Source organism: Cervus elaphus, chromosome 29 (assembly GCF_910594005.1).
Source record: "Cervus elaphus chromosome 29, mCerEla1.1, whole genome shotgun sequence".
Classification (NCBI taxonomy): Eukaryota; Metazoa; Chordata; class Mammalia; order Artiodactyla; family Cervidae; genus Cervus; species Cervus elaphus.
The window spans coordinates 56854650-56875813 of NC_057843.1; the positions used below are offsets into that span (position 1 = coordinate 56854650).

General features: G+C 44.7%; 1 protein-coding gene across 7 annotated transcripts in view; it reads left to right on the top strand.

Annotated features, from left to right (window-relative positions):
* Positions 1-21164, top strand: part of UNC13B (unc-13 homolog B) — a 204626-nt gene that overhangs the window by 146190 nt on the left and 37272 nt on the right. For 5 of the 7 annotated variants that reach the window (XM_043891317.1, XM_043891319.1, XM_043891320.1 and 2 more), the window contains one exon: positions 19389-19435. In XM_043891317.1, the coding sequence (XP_043747252.1) occupies positions 19389-19435 (47 nt within the window). Of the gene's footprint in view, positions 1-2830; positions 5338-17026; positions 17050-19388; positions 19436-21164 lie in introns of those variants that run through there. The other 2 variants (XM_043891316.1, XM_043891315.1) reach the window with 2 other exon arrangements.

The window sequence follows — 21164 nt, forward strand, 5'->3', positions numbered from 1 at the left end:
CACCTTTAGACCTTCAGAATGCCAGAGGAAAGGGCTCTGGATAGCAGCAGCTGTGCCGTTGGTCCCCTGTGTGGCTGGCCAGCCCGTGGTGTAGGCCCTGCACTCCCAGACCTGGCGAGACTGTCCAGGAAGTTAGGCCAGGCCCACCTGGAATACTGGTCTGATGGACAGAAGCAGATTGGCCCAAAGTTAACCTGGCCTGCGCTGAAGCAATAGCAGGACAGTCAGCTTCAGTGTTGTTCCTGGAAAACTGCCTCCTCTAGACCGGAGTGGGGCCGGCTGTGGAGGACCTGGCAGTGGGTTCTGGGCCTCGCTAGCATTAGAAAGGAAGACTTGGCCCATGTAGCTGTTTTTCCCCTTCCTCGTGCTTTCAGGCTGCCTGAGGGAGGGTGGCAAGCATCCTGTCACCTGAATGAAATGTTGAAAGTGAATATTTTGCTCTTCCCTTTTCTTACCTTCAAAAGAAAACTTCTAGAAGAAAGACTGACAAAGAGGGACAGTGTAGCGGCTGTCATCCAGGCCTTGCTGCAGACCGTTAGAAGACACTGGGAAAGCGAGGGGTCTGGGGCTGGGATAGAAGTCGTGGTTCGCTCAAATCATACCATTTAGGCAACTGCACACTAGGCTTAGACGCTGGTTTCCCTGCTTCTTTGTCGCAGGGTCTTGCCATGTCAGTAATAGTAACTGTACTCTGGTGCTGTACAGTTTACCAATTACCAGTCTCTCATTTTATAACATCTCCGTGGTGACCTCCCCAACTTTACAGATAAGGAAACTAAGGCACAGAGAGGAGAAGTGTTTAATCCAAGGTCACTGGTGAAGCAAGACTCAAGCTTAATGTCTGGGGATGTTCAGCCTAGTACCACTTGATCATGGCTCATACTCAGAGCTTCCATCTTAGTTTAGTAAACAGTCTTTCTCCTTTGAGAAGAGCTTGAAAAGCAAATTGCCAGCTCTAGTCCATCAGGCTGGGGACATGATTTAAAGCTAATACTGGATACCGAGACCAAATCAGGGTACCTAGACCTTGCACCTTAGGGAGAAAAGAGGGGTGGCTTTGGAAATGTAGATTTTGTTCTTTTGGAAGGAGAGAAGTAAGAATTTGAGTCATTCCTGGAATTGGAGGCTTTGGTGTCTAGGCAACTGGATCTCTAGATCCAAGACTCAGGAGTTCTGACTGTGCGTGTACTGTCTGTCTGTCTGTGTGTCTGTCTGTCTCTCTCACACACACACACATAGACACACACAGAGCCTAGATTGAGTTGACCATATTATGGGTATGGCTGATCCTGACCCCTTGAAACATTGAAGTAAAGCAGTAATGCTTAAAAAGCAGTAATTAGGCCTCTCCGATGCCTCACAGGATGGTTAGAGTTTTTAAATGAAGAATTCCTTGATGAAGTAAGAGTTTTTACATGAGCTAGAGAGAAGAAGGGAAGAAATGAAAAGGAAATTAATCTAGTCTCTTGATCCTTGGCCTAGTTATTTCCAGTAAAAGAGGTCAGCTTCATCTTTATTTCAAGTCTTGGGACTTGTTCTTCTGGTTCTTAGTCTGGAGAAGTCCAGCGCTTTTCATTTTCAGACCCACAGACTGTAGTTGGTGGTCTTCCCCACAAATGATCGCTGTGGGAACAGTCAGCTTGTGTCCTTCACAGACAGTTTTCACTTTTTAGGGTTAACTTGAGTTAGAAGGAGGCAGGGGTGTTAGAAGATATAGAAATCTAGGTGAAATCTAGAAAATAGAGAAACCGTCTCCAGTTGAAGAACAGGAAGGGTAGCGTGTCTCCCACCAACCTATCTGACCCATCCCCAGCTGACCCGGCAGAGCCAGAGAGGACTGGCAGTCCCATGCACTCCTGGGCTCTCTATTTCACCCTTTGTCCTTTCCCCTCTGCTCCTTCCCTCCATTCTGCATTTTTCCAGTAAAAAGGGAATGAATTCCCACCCCGCCACCCCCCAGAAGGTAACAGTCATCTCTGTAAGTTACAGTCACTGGTAGCTTAGTATTTAGGGGCAAGACTGGTGGCAGGTCTTTTTTCACCTTTTTGGAGAACAGCAGAGCACCCTGGAACCCTCTCCAATGTAACCAACTCCCCGCCGGCCGGAACCCTCTCCAATGTAACCAACTCCCCGCCGGCCGGAACCCTCTCCAATGTAACCAACTCCCCGCCGGCCGGAACCCTCTCCAATGTAACCAACTCCCCGCCGGCCACATGTGTTGTTCTCTCCAGGCCATTCAGAGGGTTCGAGCAGTGCTCTGTTACTCCAGCAATAGACAGCTAGGAAATCACTTTCTTGTCATGGTCCTTTCTCCAAGTGAAGAGTTGCTATCACTAAACAGAGGGAAAACACTTCGTGCTGTAAGCACAGGCAGAGCAGACCTTTAAGTAGCTGAGTCTTCACTGGAACAACAAACTGGAGGGGAAGAAAAAGAAACATTCCATGCCTTGTCTGTTACTGTGTGTGTGATCTGAGCTTTGGTGGTTAAACATCTGTGTGCTCCTTGCTGAGCCTCATGTTGAATTTGTAAAGGTTCAGTCTCTGTCGAGTTCATTCCACCTGTTTCCCAGGAGTGTTTCAATCCTGATGCCTTTGGCATCAGCCCTTGCTCACAACACAAGGGCTTGATCTGATTTTACATCAAAACTGATGGGAAGCCAAGGAGAGAGAGAGAAGTGACTGCCTGCAACCTTTAAGGCTAGCCTTGGGAGGCAGGTCACTGTTGACTCCTAGAGTCTTAGAAGGTAATGTTCTTATTCTGGTTTGACAGCTTGATTCATATTACCATGCTGCCTTCTGATCCAAGCACACTATTTTCCTTTTTCGCTAGCTGCAGGGTAAGAGTCAAACCAGGATCCAGGGACATGTGCCAGGTTTGAGACCACACATGGGACCATTCCAGGCATCACTGTGGGCCAAGCCCCAGGCATCAGCCATCAATAATTGCTAAAAATAGACGGAAAAGAGCAGGTCAGGATATTGCCTTCTAACACAATCTCTATTAACCATCCTGACCAGAAGCAAGAGGAACAAGCTTGAGAATCCCTCAGACCCTGAGGGAGAAAATGAAGCGATTGTTGCAAGAGTCAGAGGAAGAAATCATGGTCACCTTGGGATCCTCCTCCAGGCTTTCCCCAGATAAAGCTAAGGCAGAGACTGTGTGTGGCATCAAGAGCAAGTCCTCAGGCCCTGCCGGAACCTTGCCAGAGGACAGCTTCCTGCCCCCTCACTGTGGGCCTGTAGCCTCTGCCATTGGTGGGGATACAGATGGGGGCCTGGCCCAGCATTGCAGCTTCGGGCAGCAGGCCAGTGGCCAGCTTCCTCTGGGCTCCACAGCCTGTGTTTCAGGGTCTGCCTCTCAGGACCTCTCATCTGCCAGCATCACCACAAGCTGTCCAAAGCCCTCAGAGAGGGATCAAGCCAAGCCCCTCTTGTCCAGAGGCCCTGGCCAAGGCTGTCGCCATGAGCAGCAGGAACCTTTGGGGGATGTAGTGGACTATATCATCTCGGAGCTGCAGGGCATCAGCCGTCTCCAAACTGAGATTGCTGAGCTGCGGCAGCACTTGAGCCAAGTCCGAGGTTCAGTGGATGAGGTCTCTAGCTGTGTAGACTCAGTTCTGAGTGAAATAGAAGGCTTGCATGTGGGCAGCAGCTCCCTGGCCAAAGGGAGTGTGGGGGGAAAGGCCCAGGAACCCCATTTGGACAGACCCAGCGAGGAAGCCATTCTGTATCTGTATGGACTTCCTGAGCAAGATGGGGAAAACACCATGGAGCTGGCTCACAGCTTCCTAGCCAAGCACATGTGTGTTAATGGCATGCAGTGCAGTAGGTTCATTAAAGAGGCTTACCGAGCTGGCAGAAGCCCAGCTCCCAGGCCTACTGTTGTGAAGCTTGCCCATCTAGAGCATCGGGACCTCATATTGCAGAAATCCATCCTCTTGCAGAGTTTAGGGGTCCGGATCGCCACCAGAGAAGAACCAAGCCAGCCACCGTGCTCTAAGAATCCCCCAAAGGAGTCTCTCTCATCTTTGGAACAACAACTCCAGCATCGCAATTTGAATTCTTTACACCTGGATAAGCCAGTTTTTCAGGTGGAAACAGAGGACAGAGGACCAATAACAGGAGCACATCAGATGAGGGCTCAGAATCAACATAGAGAACCCCAGAACCTTGAACAGCAAGGCCTTTGCTTACCACCCAAGAATGATTTGGCAAAGCCAAGCAATGAGTCTAAGCCAGGGGGTGAAGTCAGAGGAACATCAGGAAACCCCCAAGTTCTCAGGGGCTCCTGCAATGAATTGACAGGAAGAGAGGCTTCTTTGTCCACCCTCCTTCAGTGTGAGGAACCTTCCCTAGTGTTAATCTCGAAAGAGGAGGATTCTGGGAAATCCCAGGTTTTCAAACAGTGTAACCTGGGACCTAAAGCAGCAAAACCAGAAAACAACCGCAGTGACAAAAGTGAGACCGGCAGTTGCCTATCACTGTCTGGGTTGCTGAAGGCAGAGGACCAACTCCTGGCCTGTGAAGCTGGGTTAGATATTCTGAGCTCAAAGCAGCTAGAGGACCTCTTGACAGACAAGTCCAGAAGGTTTGCAACTCTGAGCTGTGACAGCCTGATGGAGGAAATCAGCATTGGGCCCGAGACTTTCAATGACATGGTTCATATTGACTTGAATGAAGAGGAGGAGCATGCCGCTCAGGTCCTCAAAGATGTCTTGGAAAAGTCCTCTCGCCTGGGTGGCTCGCAGGAGGACGAAGATGTAGAGATCAAGTTTTACACGAGTAAACTGGGCCGAGCGATTGACCACTTTCGTTCAGCTTTGCAGGGAGTGTTTCAGAAGCTGGAGAACAGCGGGTCCATCACCCCTGAGGACCTTGAAAGCATTGAGAGTGGCTCCCAGTCCGAGAACAGTGATAGACTTCTCGGCACAGTGAGTTCAGGGGGTGCTCAGGATTTCTCACTGGGGAGCCCCGGGAGTCAGGGGAGTGAGAGCATACTCAGCGTGGTGTCTGGTGGAGTGGGCATCTCTGCCCAGGGAGACCAGACCTCTCAGGATCCCAGCAGCTCCTCTCCGGCTTCCAGTAACTTGCCTCTTGCATATTCATCGCCAGGGTTTGCTCTGGCTCCGTGTCTGGGAAGTGAAACTTGTTCCAGGCCTGAATCTCCCAAACAGGGCAGACTAAGCCTAGAGCAAGTGTGCACGGAGACCATCTACCTCAACAGATGCATCAGCAATTTTAAAGATGTTCTAAGAGAGAAAAGACTGAGGCAGAAAAAACTTATACACGAGCTAGTACAGAAGACAGACCATCTCTCAGTAGAAGACACGCACCCAGGTATTTCAAGTCTCTGGTGAATGGGTTTGCAGCTGGCTGGGTGTGTCCTGCATCGGGCCAGCATGAGATCTGGCTTGGTGGTGAGCTTTACAGGGTGATGGGGGAGGTTCACATCTTCAATCAGTCTCAGTTACTGGGGTATAGATTTGTAAGTTGATCCTGTGGGAATTGGAGTGACAGAATTGAAAAGTGACAGAAAAAGAGTTCTTGTCCATAGGGAGCTTCCAGTTTATTGGCAGGAGCTTTAGAAAGTACCTTTTCAAAAGAGGAAGAGCATTTGAGCAAAAATAGTTTATAGCTGCAGAACTTTAGGCTATCCTGATGTAAAGTAGGTGTGGGGTAGGAGGCAGGGATGAGGGAAAGAGGCATGTTTCTCATAGGAGCTAAGATGCTGATGCAATCCTGTGTTGCATTTCAAAATCATTCTCCATGAGCTTCTTGCTGAGATAAGATTGCCATTTCTCCAGCAGCTGATGGGGCTTCTCCACCTTGTGGGCCACTGTGGGAATTTCCCTTACCCTGACCTGTCTTCTTCCCTTACTGGAGTTGACAGGACAGAACCTTAGTTCTAACTCGGAGCTGTCCAGAAACTTCTTGCAGCGCTGACCCTGCCCAAGAGCCCGACTCTGCTCCCCCCAGTCACATTCCCTTTGTTACATCTCCAGTTAAAGGCTGCTTACCTAACGTTTAGACAGTGGAATGGTTTTTGGGTACAAGAATTGGGAAAAGTCTTTTCTGGGCAGCATGGAGATGACATGTAGGTTTAAAATTACTTCTCCCAATCAAAAATATAATAAGTTTATCCAAAGAGCATATGCTTTATTCATCTAATTTTAAATGTAAATGAGGTTGTCCTCTTATGCGTATAACCTGATTAATCTTTCTAAGGCAAGATTAAAATTATGAAACATATTGTGTTGGCAGAGATGTGAGAGAATAGGTACTCATCCATTGCTGGTGCATGGGAGTGGAAATTGGTATAACCTCTGAGGAAGGCAGTTGGCAACATGCATCAGAATTATGTATGCCCTTTGAGGCCCAGCACTACTTCCAAGAATATATCCTGCTGGTACATTTTCACCTGTAGAAGGGACATATGTTCAAGGCTGTTTCTGAGGTATTGTTTTTAATAGTGAAGATTGAAAACAACCTAAATGTTCTTAAGAAAGGCTGGTTAAATAACTTACTGGCACATCCAAATGATGAAATACAGTACCATGCAGCTGTAAAAAGAAAGGTACCTCTTTACTGAAATGGAAAGATATATTGACATATTTCAGAAAACAAGGTGCAGAACAGTATGTGTAAGATGCTTTGTTGTTGTTGGTTAGTCGCTAAGTCATGTCAGACTCTTTTGCAACCCCATGGAATATAGCCCATCAGGCTCCTCTGTCCATGGGCTTCTCCAGGCAAGAATAATGGAATGGATTGCCATTTCCTACTCCAGGGGAATCCCTGACTCAGGAATCAAGCCTGTGTCTTCTGCATTGGCAGGTGGATTTTTTTTTTTTTTTTTTAAACCACTGAGCCACCAGGGAAGCCCATACATTTGTATAAAAAGGAGAGATGAAGAATACATACACAAACCCGTAATGTGTGTTTGTATGTATGTGTAGAATATTTAACACAGGAGTTCCCTAGTGACCTAGTGGTTAGGATTCTGGGCTTTCATTGCTGTTGCCCTGGATCAGTCCCTGGCCAGGGAACTGAGATCTTGCAAGCCACTTGGCATGGCCAAAAGACAACCACCACCACCACCCAGCTAACCAACCAAACAAAAAACCACTAAGATACATAAGAAACTGTTATAGGATTGCCCATGGGAAAAGGTATTAGGTAAAAAACTAGTGAAATGAGATTCTTTTTTACTGTATACACTTTTAAAATAATTTTTAGAATTTGAATCATGACTATGTCATTGTAAAATTAAACTGAAAAATTAAAATCCTGTTCGTTTCAAATATCCCTAGAGCTGCTCTTGATACCCTATCAAAAAATCTCAATTCCTTCACTTGGCATTCAAGGCCACTACACCTGGTCTCTAGTTTACATTTCTAGGCTTATCTTCTGTTGTCCCACGGTCCTCCCCCTGGAAGGAACCTTCTGTCTCACAAATTCACCTTGTACTTTGTTTTCAGCATACCACATATACATGCTTCCTTCTAGCTTGAGGTGTTATATTTGCCACATCAACCTAGGAAAAGTTACTCAGTTCTTCAGCATACAGCCAAATTTTCACCTTCTCCAGGAAGCTTTCTATAATTCCTCAGATACAAGGGGTTTTGGTCTCTCTTTAATTTTGCAGCCCCTTTTCTTTCTTCCTGGGCACTTAAAAATTTTTATATTGAATTGGCCAAAAAGGTCACTCAGGTTTTTTCCATAAGATGTTACAGAAAACTCCAGATGACCTTTTCGGCCAACCCAAAATTGCAGCAACAGTAGAAACAACTCATATCAAAGCAACTCATATCCTTACTAACTCTTTTAACTGTGGTGGGAGTCAATGTTAGCCGGAACATCCAGAACCCTGGGGCTCAGTTCTTCAAGTTGCAGTATTTCTCTTCTGGGCTGCCATCCTACTGGACCATGCAGGAACTTGTGACAGCAGCAGAAATAATGAGAAGGAAGTGTTCTGAAACACCAGTAAGAGATCAAGACAGAATTCTGGGTGCTTTCCAAGATCCACTCTGGTCTGTGGGCTACAGACGGGGTGGCAGAGAGGCTGTCGGGCAGTGGCAGCATCCCTTCAGTGCTAGATCCCGCCTGACTGCAGCACCATGCCTTAAAGCCCAAGGAACAGAGCAAGGTGAATAAGCACACAGGCAGGCCTCTGGCCAACACACTCTGGCTGTAGAGTCCACACGAGCAGTCACCTCACCTGGTAAACTGATTCAGTACAACAGTGACTGCTACCACAAGAAAGATTTGAAAAAAGCTTTCTTCACTGCTCTGCTTGAGACCTTTTACAGCCTAAGCCTACTCAGAACAATGTTTTCAAAAGTGACCAGTGTTGTAACACATATGGGTGCTTCATTTCTTTTTGTGGCTGAATAATATTCCATTATGCGGATATAGCACATTTTGTTCATACATTCATCAGTTGATGGACATTTTGTTGTGCTTTGCTGTTGTTATTGTTCTTGTTTTACCACATTTTTGGCTATTATAAATAATGTTGCTGTTTTTGTGTGGACATATATTCTGTGTATATACCTAGAAAGGGAACACTGGGTCAAGTGGTAACTGTGTTTCAGATTTTTTTAGAACTTATAGACTGTTTACCAATGTGGTTGCACCATTTTGCATTTCTGCCAGCAGTGTATGCAAGTTCAAATTTCTCCACATCCTAGCCATTCTATTTTTATTAGAGCCATCCTAGTGAGTGTGACTGGTATCTTCTAGCTTTGATTTTCATTTCCCTAGTGGTTAATGATGTTAAAACATCTTTTCATATGCTTATTGGCCATTTTTATATTTTCTTTGAAGAATGTCTATTTAAATCCTTTATCCATTTTCAAGTTGAGTTGTTTGTCTTTTTCTGTCCAGTTGTAAGAGTTATTTATATGTTCTGGACATCAGTTCAGCTGCTCAGTCGTATCCGACTCTCTGCGACCCCCTGGAATGCAGCACGCCAGGCTTCCCTGTCCATCACCAACTCCCAGAGCTTCCTCAAACTCGTACATTAAGTCATTGATGCCATCCAACCATCTCATCCTCTGTCGTCCTTTTCTCCTCCTGCCTTCAGTCTTTCCCAGCATCAGGGTCTTTTCCAATGAGTCAGTTCTTCGCCTCAGGTAGCCAAGTATTGGAGTTTCACCTTCAGCATCAGTCCTTGCAATGAACACCCAGGACTGATCTCCTTTAGGATGGACTGGTTGTATCTTCTTCCAGTCCAACGGACTCTCAAGAGTCTTCTCCAACACCACAGTTCAAAAGCATCGATTCTTTGGCCCTCAGCTTTCTTTATAGTCCAACTCTCACATCCATACATGACTACTGGAAAAAACTATAGCTTTGACTAGACAGACCTTTGTTGGCAAAGTAATGTCTCTGCTTTTTAATGTGCTATCTATGTTGGTCATAGCTTTTCTTCCAAGGAGCAAGCGTCTTGTAATTTCATGAATGCAGTCACCATCTGCAGTGATTTTGGAGCCCAAGAAAATAAAGTCTGTCACTGTTTCCCTTGTTTCTCTGTCTATTTACCATGGAGTGATGTGACTGGATGATCTTAGTTTTTTGAATGTTGAATTTTAGGCCAGCTTTTTCACTCTCCTCTTTCACTTTCATCAAGAGGCTCTTTAGTCCCTCTTCACTTTCTACCATATGAGTGGTGTCATCTGCGTACCTGAGATGTATCTGAGGTTATTGATATTTCTCCCAGCAATCTTGATTCCAGCTTGTGCTTCATCCAGCCTGGCATTTCTCATGATGTACTTACTCTGCATATAAGTTAAATAAGCAGGGTGACAATGTATAGCCTTGACATACTCCTTTCCTGATTTGGAACCAGTCTGTTGTTCCATGTCCAGTTCTAACTGTTGCTTCTTGACCTGCATACAGTTTTCTTGGCAGGCAGGTCAGGTGGTCTGGTAGTCCCATCTCTTAAACAATTTTCCACAGTTTGTCATGATCTACACAATTAAAGGCTTTGGTATAGTCAATAAAGCAAAAGTAGATGTTTTTCTGGAACTGTCTTGCTTTTTCAATAATCCAACAGATGTTGGCAATTTGATCTGTTTCCTCTGCCTTTTCTAAATCCAGCTTGAACATGTGGAAGTTCTCGCTTCATGTACTGTTGAAGCCTGGCTTGGAGAATTTTGAGCATTACCTTGCTTGCATGTGAGATGAGTACAATCGTGCAGTAGTTTAACATTCTTTGGCATTTGCACTTCTTTGGGATTGGAATGAAAACTAACCTTTTCTAGTCCTGTGGCCACTGCTGAGTTTTCCAAATTTGCTGGCATATTGAGTGCAGCTCTTTCACAGGATCATCTTTTAGGATTTGAAATAGCTCAACTGGAGTGCCATCACCTCCACTAGCTTTGTTCATAGTGATGCTTCCTAAAGCCCATTTGACTTCGCATTCCAGGATGTCTGGCTCTAGGTGAGTGATCACACTGTCATGATTATCTGGGTTGTGAAGATCTTTCTTGTATAGTTTTTGTGTATTCTTGCCACCTCTTAATATCTTCTGCTTCTGTTAGGTCTGTACCATTTCTGTCTTTTATTGTGCTCATCTTTGCATGAAATGTTCCCTCGTTATCCTGAATTTTCTTGAAAAGATCTCTAGTCTTTCCCATTCTATTGTTTTCCTCTATTTGTTTGCATTGATCACTGAGGAAGGCTTTCTTATCTCTCCTTGCTATTCTTTGGAACTCTGCATTCAAATGGGAATATCTTTCCTTTTCTCCTTTGCCTTTTGCTTCTCTTCTTTTCACAGCTATTTGTAAGGCCTCTTCAGACAACCATTTGCCTTTTTGCATTTCTTTTTCTTGGGGATGGTCTTGATCACTGCCTCCTATACAATGTCATGAACCTTGCGTCCATAGTTCTCCAGGCACTCTGTCTATCAGATCTAATCCCTTGAATCTATTTGTCACTTCCATTGTCTAATCATAAGGGTCCAGATAACAAGGACATAAGGACATAGGTCCAGATAATTTGTAAATATTTTCCCCCAATTTGTTGGTTGTCTTTTTTCCTTCTTTATGCTGTCCTTTGAAGCGTAAATGTTTTATTTTTCAAAAAAAAATTATTGTGATAAAATATAGAAAACATAAAATTTAACATTTTAGCCATTTTAAATTCATTCACATGACCATCACCATGTGGTCATCACCACCATCTAATCCCCAGAACTTTTTCCATTTTCCCTAGCTGAAACTCTGTACCCTTAAATTAACTCCCTGTTCTCGCCTCCCCTCAGCCACTGGCAATCACCATTGTACTTTCTGTCTCTCTAAATTTGACTGCTCTAGGTACCTCATATAAGTGTATTTGCACAATATTTGTTCTTTTGTGACTGGCTCATTTCACTTGACATAATGTCTTTGAAGTTCACCATGTTGTAGCATATGTCAGAATTTCTTGCCTTTTTAAGGGTGAATGATACTCCATTGTATGTGTATATACTACATTTGTTTATCCATTCATCCATCAGTGGACACTTGGGTTTCTTCTAGTTTTGGCTATTGTGAATAATGCTGCTATAAATAGGGGTGTACAAATATCTGTTGAAGTTCTTGCTTTCATTTCTTTTGGGCATACACACGGAAGTGGCATTGTTGTAATCCTGATTTTTTTTTTTTTTTTGAGGCATTGCTGTGTTACTTTCTACAGCAGCTGTCATTGCACATTCCTAACAGTAGTGCACATAGGTTCTAGTTTTTCAACATCCTTGCTAAATAACGCTTGTTATTTCCTGGTTGGCTTTGTTTGGTTTGCCATCATAATATGGGTATTAGAGTACAAAAGTTTTAAATTTTGATGAAGTTCTATTTATCTATTCTCATGTTGATTTTGCTTTTGGTTTTATAGCTAAACCATTGTCTAATCCAAGGTCACAAAAATTTACTCCTATTTTTTCCCCCTAAATGTTTCATAATTTTATTTAGTGCTTATATTTAGGTCTGTGATTCATTTTGAGTTAATTTTTGTGAATGGTGTGAGACAGGGATCCAGCTTCCTTCTTGAGCATGTGTATGTCTAGTTATCTCAGCACCATTTATTGAAAAATAATATTCTTTATCCATTGAATGATCAAAATCAACTGGCCATAAATGTAAGAGTTTATTTCTGGACTACCAGTTCTAGTCCATTAATCTTTAGTCTGTTCTTATGCCTCAATTTCTTTCTTTTTTTCTTTCTTTTTTGGCTGTGTGTGATGTGGGATTCTTAGTTCTCCGACCTGGAGATCGAACCTGCATCCCCTACATTGGAATTGCAGTCTTAACCACTGGGCCACCAGGGTAGTCCCTAGATTCCTTCTTTTTGAAATACTTTCTTCACTTGGCTTCCAGAATACCCCTCTGACTTGTTTCTCCTCCAACATTATTGACCATTTCTTCTGGAGTCGTTTTTGCTACTCCCTCCTTATCTTCCCACCCTTGTAGTACCTCAGGATTCAGTCCTGACCACTACTTTTTATTTATACACACTTCCTAGGTATTCTCTTTCAGTCTCATGATTTTCATAAGCATTCCCAGATTGATATCTGGCCCAGATATCTTCTAGGAATACCAGATTCTACATCTACTTAACACCCACATTTCCGTGTGAATAGACATCTCAGATTTGACATATTCAAAACCAAACTCCTGATCCTTCTCCGTAAACCCTGCCAAACCTACTTTCCCTATAGTCTTCCTTACCAGTAAATGGCAACTCCATTCTTGCAGCTAGCTGCTCAGACCCAAATCCATAGAGTCATTCTTTTTTTTTTTTTTTTTTTAACCACATTGTTTTGTTTTTTATTTGCTTGTTTGTTTTCGGATGTGCTGGGTCTTAGTTGCAGCATGTGGGATCTAGTTCCCTGAGTAGGGATTGAACCTGGGCCCCCTGCATTGGGAGCGAGGAGTCTTAAATACTGCACCACCGGGGAAGTCCCAGTAGAGTCAGTTGTGACTTCTCTGTTTCTTTCATAAGCCATATCCAATCAGTTATTAAAGTCCACCTGCTTTGCCTTTAAAACATATTCCAAACCTTGCCACTAATCTGTCAATCTCAGTCACCATTTTATCTCGTCCAGATGATAGTGGTAGTCTTACTGATCTCCTGGCTTCTACCCATGTCCGTCTGCAGTCTATTCTCCCCAGCCAGAGTAATCCACATAAAACACAAGTCAGATCATATCACTTCTCTGTTCAGAACCTTCTGGTGATTTTTTCTGTCTCACTCAGAATGAAAGCCAAAGTGCTTATGAGGGCCTTATTTGAAATGATCCTCTGAGGCAGACTTGTTCCTTCACACCAGCTATGCTGTCACCTCAGACTTTACACTTGCTGTATGTTCTGACTGGAATACTTTTCTCTTTGCACTCTGAATAGCTTCTTTACTAATTTTTCTTCATATCTCTGCTTAGATGTTCTTTTAACAATGAGGCCTCCTGACAATGTTTTGTAAGGTTTTCATAGCATAACATCACCACTGGGGACAATATCTTTTCCCCTTACCTGAATTTTTCAGCAAAGTCCCTGTCATCTGTGATCAGTTCAGTTCAGTTCAGTCACTCAGTCATGTCCGATTCTTTGCTTCTCCATGGACTGCAGCACGCCAGGCCTCCCTGTCCATTACCAACTCCCGGAGTTTACTCAAATTCATTCCATTGAGTCAATGATGCCATCCAACCATCTCATCCTCTGTCGTCCCCTTCTCCCCCCACCTTCAATCTTTCCCAGCATCAGGGTCTTTTCAAATGAGTCAGTTCTTCGCATCAGGTTACAGTATACACAGCTCCAGATTCTGGAACCAGAGTACCTGTTTCGAATTTTGGCTTTGCCACTTGCTGTGACTTCAGGCAAGTTTCTTAACGTCTCTGTGATCTTCATAGATCAATAGAAAAATGGATCAATAGAAATGGAGATTATAGAAATGGATAATAGAAATGGATCATAGATCAATAGAAAAATGGATATTATAACAGTATATACTCAGTAGAGTTGTTGTGAGAAGTAAGTGAGCTTACTCGAATAAAATGCCAGATCTGTATTGTGTTCACTTGGTGTTCGCAGGTCTCATCATCTTTACCATCATTATTAGTTGTCTGTTCCTTCTACTAGACTAGAAGCTTCTGAAGATCACAGTTCACTGCTCTAGCAGCGTGAGAACAGTACCTAATGTGAAGTAGGTTCTCAGTGAGTATTTAAGGGATGGAAGTTGTGGTACATACATACAGTGAAATATTACTCAGCCATAAAAGGAGCACATTTGAGTCAGTTCTAGTGAGGTGGATGAACCTAGAGACTTCCCTGGTGGCAGATGGTAGAGCCTGTTACACAGAGCAAAGTAAGTCAAAAAGAGGAAAACAAGTATCTGGGTATTAACGCTTATATATGGACTCTAGAAGAATGGTACTGATGAACTTCTTTGCAGGGCAGGAGTAGAAGCTCAGACACAGAGAACAGACCGGTGGACCCAGCAGGGAAAGGAGGGGGTGGGTGGACTGAGAGAGTAGCATTGAAATGCATACATTACCATACGTAAAACAGGTAGCTAATGAGAAGTTCTATAACACAGGGAGCTCAGCCTGGTGCTCCGAGACAACCTAGAGGGCTGGGATAAGGTGGGAGGGAGGCCCAGGAGGGAGGCGACATATGTATACTCATGGCTGATTCAAGCTGATGTACGGCAGCAACCAACACAACATTGTAAAGCAATTATCCTCCAATTAAAAATAAATACAAATTTTTAAAAAGAAATGAATCCTCACAATAACTCTGGGCAATCGCTAGTTTTATCTTCTTTTTAAAGATAAGGAAATGCAGGCTCAGGTAAGTTGAGTGCCTCAAATCTTTGACTCCTAAGTAATGGAGTTAAGGTTGTTTTAACACTGAGAAAGTTTGTCTCTTCCTCATCAGATGGACTGTCTGGAAGAGTGAGATTATTCTTAGGGATCAGGAATTTTCCTGCAAAGCAGGTGTTATATAGATATGTATCACTTAAATTGAAAAGTAAATCTGAGATCGGGATGGGGAATAAGTGTAAATCTATGGCTGATTCATATCAATGTATGACAAAACCCACTGAAATGTTGTGAAGTAATTAGCCTCCAACTAATAAAAAAATTAAAAAAAAAAAAAAGAAAGAAAAGTAAATCTGAGTGGAAAAATCCTAAGGCATTTTAAGAAGTTAGGAGGCACAGAGTGTTTGATTCCTAACAAAAGATTTTTTTAAGTTATTAATAAGAAAATGTTTGGCCAGTGGTTGAGACAAACTGAAGGGACTAGTACAATGGTTCTTTGGGGGTCTGGAAAATGGTACAGGCTGAGGCCTATCTTTTCTCTTAGGCAAGACACATGTCCTTAGGAAGGCTGTTGTTTTCTAAGTCCTGAAATTTCAAGTTCCTTTTACTACATAAAAACACTAGATGTGCTAAACCCTCAGACTACAAAGGTGAAATAAAATATATATATGTAATTCTTGCTCTCGAGAAATTCACAATATGTAAAGGGAGACGTTTATACAGACAATTAACAATGGAACATACTGAGAACAAACTGCCGTAGAAGTGTGGACACAGACGCGTGGGCGCCACGGTGCACAGTAGAGAAGCGCCTAACTCTGTTTTTGAGAGGAAGGCAGAGACATTTCCAGAGACGTTAATATTTGATCTAAGTTTTTAAGAAGAAGTCTGAGTTCACCCAGTCAATGCAAGAGGCCAGGACATGGAGTGCCCTGACGATATATTGACTTTTCTTCTTTAGGCATCATGGTGAGCTCTGGGAAGAATAGAAGGACACAGCTGAAGTAACTTTGACAGGATGTGTACAATATATTTGAGATAGTGGAGGAAGAGAGAAACCTTTTCAGCTTGAATCAAGGGGTCAGTTAGTGTTCCTTGCCTAGCTTGCTTTTTCAAAGGGAACAGAGTGTTCTCAGGAAGTAGGGAGTAGATGTAGTAGAAGAGACCGTTCCCTCTCCCAGAAATGTTTTTTTAATCTCACCCACTTTTCTGCGCTGTTTTGGAAGATTCCTATTCCTGAATCCCTTCTGTCAAGTCAGGTGACCCATTAGGTAATCAGAAATAGCTTGAAAAATTGGGAACTTATTAGTTCTCCCTTCTACTTGTTATGTAACATCAGTGATTCTTTATTCAAAGGGATGGGAAAAAAAAAAGAGGGGCTAATGGGCCCAGATAATGAACTTTGCTTAGAGAAGGAAGCCTCAGTCAAGCAAGTGTGGCCTAGAAGGCAATGTAGTGTCTGGCAAATAGGAAAGGAGTAATTTCTGGACTTTGTTCTTCCTCTCCTGTGGTTTGCTTGGGTCCTTCTGGAAGTGTCAGTTTCTTTTGACGTATTGTTCTAAATTCGGTAGATAATCAAACCTGGGATTGCAGCCGTGGTTTTATCGTTCAGATCATAGTGACTTATGATAAGGACTCGGTGCCTCCAAATCTATGGCCACTGAGCATCCAGGTCCTGGCCTTACTTCCAGGCCTTAACTTGGCCTAACTTAACTTAGGCTCTGGGAAAACAGGCCAAGGCTTGTGGGGCAAAACACGTAGCCAGCCTGTGTTAGAAAAGGGAGAGGGCTCCGCTACCTGGCCTCTGGGGTTTGCAGACTTGCCCCAGATTCGGATGAGCTTGTGTAGCTTCCGAGGAAGGAGCCTGCTCTGTGTTCAGTCAGTTCCGATGGCCTGTGGGAGTGGCCCTTGGTAGCACAGGTGGTCTCGTGGCCCCGGTGGCCCTGACCCTGCATGCAGACCACTTTGGAAAGGGGGGAAAGGGTGGCTGAGATTCCCAGGCTGGCGCAGTCCTTTGGTTTTTGTAGCCAAACCCGGGTTCTGAACTAAAAAAGCAGGGGCAGCGAACACAGGAGGTGAGGATTCTGGGAGCCAGGCTCATGCACTGCCCCGCCGTTCAGAGGGCTTCTCCGGGCTCTCCTCCGTGTCCCACGCGGTTAGCTCTGCCTGGGTTAGGATGAATCTACTAACCTCTCTGCCCTTTTTTTCCTGCTCTTTCTCTCCTTGCAGAAGGAAAGCGAGGAGCCCTTCAGGTTGTGCTCTGGCCCTTTGGGGCCCCTTTGTTATTGGTTCTCTCCCCTCCCTCCTGAGTACAGTGTGTGTATGTGTGTGTGTGCACGCATGCGTGCCCATGAGCTGTGGCTCATGCAGCCGGTGTGTTTGTGTGCATGCTCCGTGCCTGTGTGTGCTCCTGCAGACGCCCGTGGAGCCTTGCGAGGATGTGCGTGCCTGCGTGGCACACGTTTAGTGCAGCATGCGTGTGCTTCCCCGTGCGCTCAGCTTGACCCCCCAGGTACTGACTGCCTTCCTCCTTTCCCACTTTGCACAGTGTGTCCGTGTTCTACTTGTGGCTGCCGACTGGCATATGCTGTGAACCCTCGCTGAGCCCAGCATGCGTACACACTTTGTATTTGAGAGCAGGAGTTTTTGTAGGCTTTTTGTGCCTCTTGCTTGGGGCCTAAATGTGGAAGTGCTCCGTGCTTCTGAGCAGGCTTCCTGGCCGCTCTGTGAGCACAAGGGTCTGCAGACCTGTGGTGTGGTTTCCCCATACCATGAGAATGTGCCTACAAGCACTGGTTCCTCAAGGTGCTAAGGGTGCGCTTTGCCGGTGATTTGAGCCCTGGTGAACACTGAGTCCTCCCCCAGATGGGTGTGTGCACACGCTCTGTATCTCTGTGTGCAGGATCCGTGCTCACCTGTGGGTCCTCAGGTGCAAGTCGTGTCTACGAATGTACCTCCTGTAGGCACTTTGCTGAGACCTGCTCTCACCCCCCTAGCCCTCCTTCTCTGCCGTCTGTGCATGCTCTGCACTGTGTCTGCAGGCTTCTGCAGACCCACTGCCCGCTCTGAGCACAGGAAATGTGTGTGATCTGAGCCTACGAACCCTGACTGCCAAAGATGTGTTGTGATTTTGTTTCCTTAAGCCCAGTGGCTTCTGGCAACCACCTAATTCTAGGTAGGAAGTAAAAATCTGCTCAGTGCAGTGACTGTTTCTAAAGGGAGGATAAGTTCTGGTTGGTGAGATCTGGGGATTTAGGGATGGGATGGGCTGCCCCTCACAGGAACCTTAGGAGACTTGGTTCAACCTTCTGACTGCCTTTTGGGCCTGGCCCTCCCTCTACCATATCATCCCACTGATAGAACCAGGGAAGGAGGCAGAAGCAGCAAGGTGTGGTCATGAAGGGCCTCAGGCAGCAGGCGGATAGGTTTGTCTAGAACACAGGCAACCTGAGAAGGATCTTAAATCCAAAGTGCATCTTGAGCTTCCCGCTGGTCCAGGGTCACTCTTACCCACTTTTACATCACCGATTAGCTTGTCCTACCTCTCTTTTTCACTCTCTTGCCTCATTTTGTCTATAACTCCTCCCATCTTTAACCCTCCCAAAACTTCACCCCCCGTCCAGAGCCTAAGAGGTTACCTCTGCCTCCTTTGATCTGGAGCTCCTTTGCTCAGGACACCTAGCTGGAGTCCAGATCCCAGGAGTCAGGAAAGTCATTGGGGGTGGAGGGAGCAAGGAGGGACAGAAAGCCCCAGACCCGCCAGTACTAAGTCTGTTGGGCTTAAATAGCAGCTGCCATTGGTCCTCTGAGAGCCCTGGCAGCTTTGGAACTCTGTACTCTGCCTGAAGGATTTGCTTTGGATTTTTTTCTTTCTTTTTTTTTTTTTTTTTTACAAAAAGCTTTAAAAAGTGTTTTCCAACAGTTCCTTGTTTGAATTATTTGGTGCTTCAGTTTTTGGCTTCTTATTGTAGAGTTCATAAAATTGGCAAAAATGGTAATCCAAGTATCTAATCTGCCCTGGATTCTTTTGTTACATCAAGTTTATCAAATGTAGAGCTTACTCAGTGTCAATGAGTTATAGCTTCAAGGACCCTAGGCCAAGTCAAATCACAACGTGAGACAGGAATCCAGAAAGACCAGGTCTGACTCTAGGGCAGCCAGCAGAACTTAAGAATATAGCTGCAAGGCTGGACTCTATATGAAGTTGTCCTTTTGCTTTAGTGAGGCCTGGACGCCTACATGGGCCCTCTCTTGGCCCACGCTTACTGTTCTATACCAGCGGATGTGTGAGGGGGCTCTCCATTCTGGCAGCTCTCACACTCCCAGTGGATCTTGGTCCTGGGTTCTCTGTGAGCTTGTATCCTCCGTGTTCACTGGGGAGAAGGGAGATGAAGCTCATTCCAGCTGCCTGCTTGTGGCCCTGGCTGATCAGGGAGCTGGCTTACACCTCAGGCCGGCTATGTCCTCACATGGTGTGTGTGACCTGTGCTGCTCTGAGCTTCCTACTTTACTGCTCACTGCCTGACCAGAGAACTAGGGCACTCTCCCATCTTTCCCAGGAGCTAACTTCTCTCTCTTTCTCTCTTTAAAGATTCCAGATGATGGTGATCCCCGTTTGCCCCAGTGGCTTCCAGAAGGGTAAGTGTGGCTCCTCAAGGTTTCTGTGAACCTTACAGAGTCTCTTATGCTGCTTTAGCTTTTCCCTTGGGAAGCAGGAAAAACAGCTTCATCAGCTGGACTCTGGAGAAGGAAGACGTTCCACCGTCGAGACGGTTGTTTCTGTGGGGCAGAGGAAAGGACTCTGCAAACTGACTCCCCAGAGACAGAAGAGAGAGCTTTGCAGAATGGTTCCCCTGAAGCAGGGGAGGGAACTTTGGGGCTCCCCATCCTTCCTTCTGGAATTTCTGCTGTATTGCATCATAGTGGTGGTATGCCCTTTATGTATAAGGATGGGAAAACTAGAAAAAGATCTGCATTTAGAACTGGTTTCCTTCTATCCCACTGTTGACAGTGTAGCTGCTTAGCTTGCCGCCAGCCTCAGCTGCTGTGAGTCACTTCCTCACTCCACCCTACTCTAGTGAGGACCCTTACGAGCTCAGTATGTTCTGTCTGTGTTCCTTGTCTGGGAGTTTCAGACCCACGTGATTGCAGTGGAGAATGGTTTTGAATTGCTCAGCTGCGATGGCTCACTGTTATTAAGGGAGGAAAGCGTCTAAGTGCACACGCGCCCTCTGCCCTCCACATACAGGTCTCAGGACCCTTAAGCTCTTCCTTCTCTCCTTGCCCCTCAAAGTCCTTCTGACGTCGAAGCTCTCAGTGGCTGCCTCCTCTTCCTCATCACCAGGGAAGAAAAAATATTAGATCAGAACCTTATCAACTATATTTTTAAGTGCTTCTTTTTCTTGCAATATGTCTTTTTTATAGCAAGAGTTAATCATGTGAATGAGCCGCTCTTCTTTTGTCAAAAGCTCATTTGTGTTGCCAAAAAAAAAAAAAAAAAACACTTCTTGGCTTAAGGTATACATTTTATAGTTTTCAGAATTAGCCACAAACTCATGGCATCAGTTGCTTCTTCAACAGCCCTTCTTCAGGGCTTTAGCATTTTTCTTCAAATAATTTTAAACTTCATACATACCAACGCAACATAACCAGGCTATTTTTAAATGGAGCCAGGCAGGGATTTTCTAAATGTCTCCCTGTTGTCATCTTTCCCTTCCTTCGGCTTAGTCCTTAGAAACTGTCACAAGTTTCAAACTTTCATAGGTGTGGTGGCCTCATTGAGAACAGAGCTCACTGCCCATATTCAGGAAGCTAGATGATTAGAAATCAGTATATAGGGTTGCCTGCTCCAACTCCTGGCCTTGACCTAATTTGTGGCTCCATTTTTTGCCCGTGTAGCTAGCAGTACATACTTATTCTTCTGTGATATTCCTCTTTTCACACCAGCTGTGGTGTATAATCCAGCCACCCTTCTTTCCCTGCCTCATTGCTTACCTGAAAACCAAATACCTGAGTGAATTTAATTGAAGCTCAGAAGGATACTTTCCAAAAGGTCAGAGAGGTTTTTATATTTCCCCTCATTTTATGGAAGTGACACCAAGATCCAGAGAGAGGAAGGAATTTTGGCAGAGGATGTGTAATGAATTAGTAGAAGAGTTGGGGATAAAATCCAGATTGTCTCAATGTAAGAATGATATTCTTTTTAGGAAATTCTCTGTATTTTTATTGTGTATTGTTATATGGAATAACAGGCAAAGAACAGCAAAGTTAATAAGTATAAAAAAAGTATAAGAGTTTTGGAAATCTCAAGTTGTTCATAGGCTTCCCCAGTGGTTCCGATAGTAAAGAATCTGCCTTCAATGCTGTA